The sequence below is a fragment of the Apostichopus japonicus genome, chromosome 20 (genome assembly GCF_037975245.1).
Source record: "Apostichopus japonicus isolate 1M-3 chromosome 20, ASM3797524v1, whole genome shotgun sequence".
Lineage (NCBI taxonomy): Eukaryota > Metazoa > Echinodermata > Holothuroidea > Aspidochirotida > Stichopodidae > Apostichopus > Apostichopus japonicus.
The window spans coordinates 23,492,999-23,502,726 of NC_092580.1; the positions used below are offsets into that span (position 1 = coordinate 23,492,999).

Here is a 9,728-nt window from a genome sequence, read left to right on the forward strand (position 1 = left end):
GTAGTACTACCCGAAACAAATCTGTTGTTAGCGAAACAGATCCCAGACAAGTTTTCTACTGTCGTGTAACAGCTTGAGAACTTTTGGGTAGACTTGGTAGAGGCACAGTGTATTAAAGGTATGCTGAGTATAAAGCCTATTCTCCTATTTCAGTATTGCTTTACCTTCATTACCTCTGAATATTTTAACATTCAGTTCAAATTGATCTTAAACCAAAAGCTACCTAACACCAATAGAAACCCTATTGTCAATGCAAATGCCACTTTGAGCTAAACTATAAGTAACTATAATAAGCTTCTTTTGTTAATCATGAATATAAACATATTGATGTATACTATATATATTTTTTTCCCATGACTACCCTTGTATTGAAGACACTTTTTTTTATTAATCAGTTGGGAGATAATAAAGGCCCTTATTACAAAACCAGGTGGTGCTTTTCTTTGTGTTTTCAGGATTTAAATTTCTTTGAGTCATCAGTCAAATTGTCATCAAGAGCTGATTGAACTGAAATTCTGCAGGAAAAAAAATGTCAAATTCAAAAGAATTTCTATTTTAGTCAAATTCTATCGCTGCATTTGTATACTCCCCGAGGCCTGTTCTGTCAGGATCGTTTCAGGCCACACTATAAACTATACAGATTTGTAGCAACTGTGTGTCTCATTGAGTCTTTGGTTGATGGTTTATCCATTGTCTAGTTTGTTATTGCCCTCTTAACACTTACTGGCAAGTTGTTTGCTGTATCAAATTGGACAAACAAAGTGAAAAGAGTAAAAAATTCACAGTGGATTCAATTCATGCTTGGTATATGGATCTGTCTTTAATATTAAGTACCTGCACAAGAATACTATTCTTTCCTGCGAAGGTTAAAGGTCTTTTGAGGTCAAAAGAGGTCAAAGTCTAAAAACCTTGTAAGCACAATTACTCCAAATGTACATCTTTGTCCATACTTGATATGTAGATCCCCTTGGTGCGTATCAAGAACCCTATTGAAATTGGTGGAGGTCAAAGGTCATTTGAGGTCAACATAGATCAAAGTGTGAGCCGTAGGTTAATATAGCTCTGATTAGCGTGTACACTTGATAAATGAAAAAGTATGGCTTGTATGACAAACTTCTTACTTGATCAGTGATTGGTTGATCCGCTATGATGCAAGAATCTTGCAGATCAGTAATTGTCAACACATAAGACAAATTGTGTGTAGTGTGACTGTTTAACATTCTCGTGCAAAATGTGGCCAGGAATGGCTCAGCCACTGGCCGGAATGTTAGCACTTGATGGATGCCTGTAAAATGTTGATGGATCCCACTGTTAACTAACCTCCCTATTTTATCTATTTGTTCTTTCAGGTAACAGAGGCAGACAGTGAAACACTGCCCTCCTGGTTGTATTTCGATGATGTATCTGCTGCAGTCGAGGGTATCCCCTCTGAGGCTGATCTCGGACAGTACTACGTCTCGGTCACGGCCATAGGACACAAATCGAACACCTCTGCTTCCTCCACAGAGATCACAGAGGTCTTTTCAATCAGTGTCAGTCCAGAGGACATCACCAGACCAAATAGTGCCATCAAAGAAGATGGCTCTGAGGTGTCGTGTCCCAAAGAGAAAGTGCCAGCAGTGGCATCCATCATCCTTGATGCTGATTGGTCCAGGCTAACTGCTGAGCAGAGGGTGGCCATGGTGACCAAGATGTCCAAGTATTCCATGTTAAAAGTCAGTGCTTTCAGATTGTTGCCAAAGGGTAGAAAGACGAACGAGGATGAGAGAGTCCTCATCACAGGGCCCGGGAATAGACCCAACGGCCGCTTCTCCGGTGTATCCCTCAGCTGGAAGATAGGCTGCGGGGAGAACGCCGCAAACTTGCCAGTCGTGACCATCTTGGAGACAGCAGCCAAAGATAACTCGATGGCAAAGGAATTTGGACACGATATCATCGGTTGGCGAGTGACCGGTCAGAAGACTAAAAGTAAGCTGAGAGTGAGGAGGCAGGTCAACTTGGCTGGAACACCAATGCCAACTCCCGACATATCTGTTACACCAGTGATGGGTTCTACGACCTCGAGAGTGCCGACCGTTTCGGTCAGGACTATGGTGTCAACTCAAGTGATGACCCCAACTCCTACTCCAGCCCCAACAGAGACGTCCAGTATGTCCTTCAGCCCTCCAACGCCTTCTGTATCGTCCACAGAGATGCTGACGTCCATGCCATCTATGACGGCTAGCGTCGGCATGACCACCTCTATGGTACCCACTAGCACGATCCGACCATCTATGACCCCAACAACGGTGACACCGACGAGAGTGCCGGTCACTACGGAACCCGTCAACCAACCACCAGTCATCAACGAACCCATCAACAGAATCGACGCTCAAGAAGGCGTACCTTTGCTCTTTGTGGTTCCGGCTGATACCTTCATAGATGAAGATGGCGATACCAGGGATCTCTTCCTGGATGTCACAGACAAGTCTGGCATGAAGCTAGGCAAGAAGTCCTGGCTGAAATTCGACAAAGTGAACCAGATGATTCATGGGCTTCCATCTGCAACGTTCCCAGGAGGGAAAAGCAGAAACACTTACATCATGGAAGCTCAAGACAGTCACGGCAAGTACATCCGCATGCCCTTCGAGGTGGTCATCTCCAAGGCTGAGGAGGAGCCCCAGCCGGCACCTGTTGCTATGGGTGCTAAATTGAACATTGATTTTGACGACTTTATGAACGACCCGCTACTGCAGCTGGATATTCTCAATCGAATCGCCAGCATCTTTGGAGATAGCGATGCAAGTGCCATCACAATCACCGGAATTAAGAGAGGCTCTGTGATCCTCTCCTGGACAAATAACACCATCGATAAGGACTCTTGCCCTACGGACTTGATCAATGAACTCATGAGTAAACTCATAAACCCAGATGGTACCCCCACACAAGCACTCATTGATGCTTTTGCACCCAACTACACCATCTCTGGTGTGGAAGCCATGGAAGCTGGAGCGTGTACCGCCACCACTGTTGCCCCTACGGAAGCCGACGATACTACCAAGGGCGGAAGCACCCTGAAGGCAGCACCCGGGAAGAAAAAAGGCGAGGGGGGCTCATTCATTCTGGTCCCTGCTATAGTGATAGTGTGTATATTACTATTAGCTGGGTTAATAACACTTCTCCTGTACAGGAAACATCGGAAGGGTAAACTCTCGGACGAAGATAACGACACTTTCATAAACAAAGGGATTCCCATCATTCTCCCCGATGAGATTGAAGAGGCAGAGAAACCGCCACCGGATACCTCCAGTCCATTGATCATGTCCAATGAGAAACCTCCATTGCCCCCACCAGAATACAATAGCGTTCAGGAAGGTTCGAGAGAGCCTCTCCTCAACGGCAACGAAAATCCCAAAGTGAGCTCCGATGAGGACGATAAGAACTCTCTACCGATGGCCGATATCCAAAAACCAGATCCCCCGCCTCAGTCGACGCCTCCAGAAAATAGAAAGCAGGCTCCAGTAAACACCCCAGGGTACAGGGTCCCTCCACCGTATGTACCCCCATAACCTGAATGACATTTCTGGAGTTAAAATTGCCTATTATATGTCTTTGTATCATCATTACACACAACTATCAAAAGCAACCCACATATAATAACGGTGGAACTACTTTCTTCACCTCTTGAGCTCATATTGCACTGTTTATTTGCATTGATAGATTTGACGGGGTTTACTAAAGTAATATACCTTTATAGATATCTATACTTCAGTATTCTTGCTAAAAGCGACCAACTTAAAAATTATAAAAGCACATGTAATGCTGCATCAGGGCCTTTGTCAAACAGAAGAAGAATATCTATTCTGTTTAATCAAAATTTCCCAAAGAGAAAAAAGAAAACATGTGAAACATCTTGTAGCTTGAAAAGGAGGGGACTTGAATATTTTGGAGTTCTGTTCAAAGGAAAAATCAGATTTTGAATATATTCCTGAGGAATTAAGTAAGGGTGAATGCATGCATGCCGTTTAGTAATATATTTTGACTTGGCAAGAATAGCTACGACTACTACGAGGCGTTGGCCTCAGATTTTGCATGCTCAAGATGTTAATGGATTTGAAACGTACTTTTCTATGGATTTTTAAAAACCAAATGAGAGAATGTTACATCTCAAAGTGTTTGCAGGTAACGGGAAGCATGGAAGCTATGTACATCAAGAAAGCTGAATGAGAGAGAACACATGAAAGGTGAAGTTAAATGGGAATAGTAATAAAGCTCTTTGTGGCCATCTACAAGGGTTGGTGCCTTTGGTGTGATTATAAATCATTGATTTTGAGTTGGTTGAACCAAGGCAGTAAACGGCCATCTGTATCAGGATTCAAACGTGCTAAAGTTGCTATTGGAAAAAAGAAAAACATGGATCAAAACATCGCTACGAAATAATGAGCTGGAAAGTACTTCAGAGTAATAGGTTCTTACTCTCCAAAATAACATCAGATATTGAGGGAGAGTCGAACGAGACATTTACACGTCCAAGCGAGTAAAAGCGATCAGCGAGTGATTTTGGCCGATTCCCAGCATTTCATTATTGGGAACCACATTTTGGACATTCTAGTCGAACAGATCTCTACGTTAACGTTTGAATGTACACCACCTCGGAGCGTCACTACATTCTGTTGGTCGCTACAAGGTTGATGCATAAGTGTCATAGACCATGAATGTCTACACAGAGGGCGACATGTCACAAGCATTTTATTAACCATTACGAATGAACGTACCAGCCATTGTTCGTTTTTCCAATGGGGAGGAATTGTCTCGCAGTTGTTTTGCAGTCAGTCCGCCTGGATATCGTAGTAGTAGTAGTAGTTTTGAAGTTGCCATGATCACATTTGGCCATAAGTTCAGAGGTGATGGAAATGTGGCTTGACAGATGGGATCAGTTGTGTCGGTGTTCCAGCTGAATTTCCATTTCCTTTTCTTGGTTCCCTTTTCTTTCTTTTTTTTTTATAAAAAAAAAATAGTTACTTTTCAGACCATTTTATAAGACCACTTCATGCCAGATGTAGTAAGTAATGCAAGAGACTCCCTCACCTTGACATTCGATTCGCACCGCTTCGCGTGTCGTTATTTCTGCCAGAATTACTCCATACTGATATGGAAGAATATCAGGACAATATAAATCATTGTTACATGATGTTTAATATTGGATACTGTCTTTTATATGGGAGAAATTCAACTGCATTTGCACTGGTATCAAGCCTTTCCTTTAACCAACCCAGTCAAAGGTTTTGGCTGAGGTGTTTCTCAAGTGATAGACATATATATGAGAGTTACCAAGTTGTACCCAAATAGAGAGAGAGAGACTGGTTAAACCTCAAGAAAGTATCTCCATAAGTAACCTCGATATATTAACCACCAATAAGATGGGGTTAGGGGGCCGGAGGAAGGGGGAGGGGGGCAGTTTTCATACTTCATGATACATGACATTCAGGGGGAGATTAAAGTGATCAGTGCATGGATGTGTTTCGTCTTATATAAAGGCAAGTATTACTCGACATTTGGTTTGTTCTTGGAATAATCCTCTCGATTTGAAGTGCAGCCGTTCCTCTCACTATCGAGTTATCTCAACATACTTCGGGTACAGAGGCATAGTCAAGTATGTAACCAAGAAATAATACGTGGAGGGTGGAAGAACCTCTAATTGCCAAATATTTTGTTTGTTGACAGATTTACCAACAATAGTCAGCATGAATGAGGTATAAGTTTTGAAAATATTTTCCTTATCTGTCTTAACTCTTGTTTTTGCTGGATTGAGTAGGTGGGACAGCTGAGTTGAGGTTATCTTTCAGGTGCCCTGAATTTACTTGAGATATTTCGGTGGCATATTCTATAAATGCATTTTAATTGTTTCTACTGTTGAATTTAGTCCACACTGTTGTTGTTTACCCATTTTATCATTGTCATTTTATGGTCTTTGGTGGTAATAGGACAAGGGCAGTTTCATTCATAAATATGTTATTACCAATCAGCTATAAAGCAAAGTGTTGCCTGTATATACAGCTTTGGGTTTTTCTGTGGTTTATAACTTATATTCTTCATCTTTTTGAGTATTGTCGATAATGGTAAAGTTCACTTCAAACTTTTGAAATCTCAGAAATTGTAAATGTTATTCTGTTTTGGTAATTGACTTGTTACCCACCAAATCTTTCAACTTGTGGGGTAGAATTGGAAAAAAAAAAGAATAAAACTGTTTGCTTATTTTATATTTTCACAAATAGGCTGAGATTGTTCCATATGTTTGTCAAACACAGTTGCTGTTGTATTTTTGTCCCAAATTTTGCTACCACCCCCATCCCCCTGTTTTTGCAAATCTGTTCATTAGATGTCATCTCCAATCTTCTAAATAAAGGTATTCAGCGTTTCTAATTACTGTAATGGTTTAACCTTGGTATTCACTTTGCTATAATGTATTTTTTGTTAGTAGTTTGTACTTCCAAGTAGATTCTTATACCCTGTTTTGACATAAATTAGTATTCATTAGTTTGTAAAAGCCAAACTAGAGTTTACTCGTAGATCTCTTCATCGGTTCATCCTTATACCATATCTCGTTTTTCAAAATGAGTACTAGTACATTTATTTATGTAATATTTCAGTAAGTTTAATTGTTAAGAATTTTAAATGAAAATTAGCATATGCTTGTCTTGTTGTATTTTTTTTTGGTTCCCCCCCTTAAAATTCTGGGTTGTCAGCTGTGTATCATAAAGAACAGACTAGGATAGTAAAGACCTGGAGAGTTATTCGTATGGTGCTAAAGCATGATTTTTGCATGATAAAACATTGTGTTTATTATGTTAATGTATGAAGAAGTGGAGATGTCAAGTGCAAAGTGTCGGGATGTACGTTTTTTTTCTTTTCTTCTCTCTCGCTCTTTTTAACATGTGTAATTCTGTCATTTTTACCGCTTTTAAAGAAATGGTTATTTTCTTGTAAATTTGAAAACTTTTGAAAGCAATTTTACTTCAGACAGATGTGTGGGGGGAGCTGTAGGATGTTTTTGATTTTTTGTACAAAGCTGAAAGGAAATCCTTGTACTCTTTATATGTGTAATATGTTACGTACGAGGACGAAGAGAGACTGCAGTTTAAGAGAGGTAGTGGGGTACAATAGTTAGCAGAACAATAAATAGATATGTTTGCTGCTAGTGGTAAGAAGGGTATCTGCATGTTTACAGGGGAATGGAGTTATAGATCCTTCCCTCTTAGAAAAACAAAATGGATAGTAGCTCTTTTTAAGAAGTATTTATAGAAAATATTTCTGGGATGTTTGCATTGTCTTCCTATTATGGCAATTGCAGACTTTCGTAAAAAAACAAGGGGGACAATTTTCAGGGTGAAGTTGGGTTGAGAGGAGAAAGGGGAGGGGAGTGGGGGGAAGAAGTGAATTTATCATGGTAAATGTGCAACATTGGAAACAGGAAACATTTTTTTCATTTTACACAGGAACTTGGAGGAACAGGAACAGGTCTTGTAGCTGGGCATTAATAGGTCCATCCTCTTAGTCCTACCTTTCTCCCACACTACCTTTGGTCTCTCAGAATAAAAGGAGAAGTTGAATCTGTTCTGTAAATAATTTTAACGGGAATCTTGTCAAAAGACAAGCAGGATTTCTAGCATTAATATTCTTCAATTAATGCTGTATTAAAACTGATCGTGAAAGATATCATTTTATGCCTATAGGTGTCAATTATTACAATCATTTCTTGCATTTATTATATTATCAAGTTCATTCTATGGTTGATTGATTTTACTCGGTCCTCTCCTGTCTTTAATATATGTTTGTATATTAATTTACATGTATGTAAACGTCACATTCTGTTTCAAACAAATTTTTGCTGTAACACATGCAATGAGTTTGCACCAGTGGTATAAGAACAGTAGGGATCCTCTCGCAAGTCTTGAGTTTGCATCAGTGGTATAGAAACAGTACAGGGAGGGAGGGGGGGTTGGGGGTGGGGTACGGCATCTGTATCTTTCACATTACCAGGCAGATTGTGGCCTATCAGATACCTTTGAGTGTCAATTTGAAAATGAATAGAACTGGTAGCCAATAGAAGACCATAAAGGTGCAGCCATGGTAATACTCCCATCCCCCTCCCCTCCCCATCTTTACTGGACTTCAAATTATCCATTCTAAAACAAAGGGAAGGGAAGAGAGAGGGGACTACTTCAGAGGGAAGTAGGAAAACTAGAGGAGAAATGGACATTTCTTGGAAAATAAGACTCATCGGCTAAGGAGGCACTGTGTCAAAAAAAGAAACAAGCTGTAGCAGCTAGAATGAATCAATATCAAACAATAGGTATTGTCTCTGAATACCTGCAGTGCCTATTGTGTTAACTATGCAGCCTCGCTGCAATATGTGGAGCCTGGCTGCAAATCAAAATCAAACAATAGGAATTGTCTCTGAATACCTGCAGTGCCTATTGTGTTAACTATGCAGCCTGGCTGCAACATGTGCAGCCTGGCTGCAAATCAAAATCAAACAATAGGTATTGTCCCTGAATACGTGCAGTGCCTATTGTGTTAACTATGCAGCCTGGCTGTGCATTTGCAGTGCCTTGAGCATCCTACGTTTGATTGACACAGTGCCTAATGCAGTCTTGAAGATTAATGAGCACAGGCTCTGGTAGAAACTCATTTTAATTTTATCCTGTAGTTGTTATCTAGTTACCTCACAGGTGACGATGTATCATGGTTAGGGTCCTATAGCAGGACTGGGTTTATATGGAGGCAAAACTTCGTTCCTTTTTCCTTGAATGGCACAATTATTTTCAACTTCCTTCGTTATCCTTGTATTCCAGGATTACAACAAAAAAAGATTCTGTATTACTTTTATAATGGCTAGCCCTTTGTATGCAAGTTCACACTTATTGTACATGTATCTTTGCTTGCCTCAACTTTTTATAACAATTATTTTATCTTCTATTTTAGGCAAATATAGACAGTGAATTAAAGTACTGTTTGTGGACTAAAAGATGATTTGACATTTGTATTTTTCTTTGTTTTGTTTTGTGTATTTTTTTGTTAGCCCAAACTATTTTGTAAAATAGTCTTCGTTGACTACGTGAAGTTTCATTCCTGGCACCACACTTCAGCCCTATGTACCCCATCAAAGAAACCTGATTGCAGTTTGTATTTGGCCATTGATTTTGGCCTGTTTTACCAAAATTGCCAAATAGTTATTGAAAACATGAGAACTGGAAAGCTTAAGAATATATATATATATATATATATATACATATATATATATATATATATATATGTATATAAATATATATATATATATGTATATAAATATATATATATATATACATATATATATATATATATGTACATAAATATGTATATAAATGTAATATCTATAGTGCCCCAAAATTTTGCATGCCAAAAAGTTTTCAAAATTTCTCTCCTGGGGGTTCTGACTATTGAATATAAAATGACCTGGAACTATCACTCCACAGTAGGAAAAGGTACCAACCATAGAGGGTCTGTGTGACGTACTCCCAGGTGCTCAAATTGGCAATTTTGTTATTGAAAATTGTAGTAAACATTGGAAAAATATACCATTTACCTACATTCCATTGCATAGTTTCACCAAGAATGTGGTAGCTATGAGATCAGGACATTAGTTACTATAGAATACACATTCAAGGAGTAGTCTATAAGAGTTGAGTGCTACAAGGCAGCATGTCACA

At 39.5% G+C, this 9,728-nt stretch overlaps 1 protein-coding gene across 5 annotated transcripts in view; it reads left to right on the top strand.

Annotated features, from left to right (window-relative positions):
* The window catches only part of LOC139962216 (dystroglycan 1-like), a 120,447-nt gene extending 111,435 nt beyond the window's left edge, over positions 1–9,012 (top strand). For all 5 annotated transcript variants that reach the window (XM_071962216.1, XM_071962217.1, XM_071962214.1 and 2 more), the window contains one exon: positions 1,350–9,012. In XM_071962216.1, the coding sequence (XP_071818317.1) occupies positions 1,350–3,548 (2,199 nt within the window). In that variant the 3' untranslated portion in view covers positions 3,549–9,012. The remainder of the gene's footprint in view (positions 1–1,349) is intronic.
* The last annotated feature ends 716 nt before the right edge of the window (positions 9,013–9,728 follow it).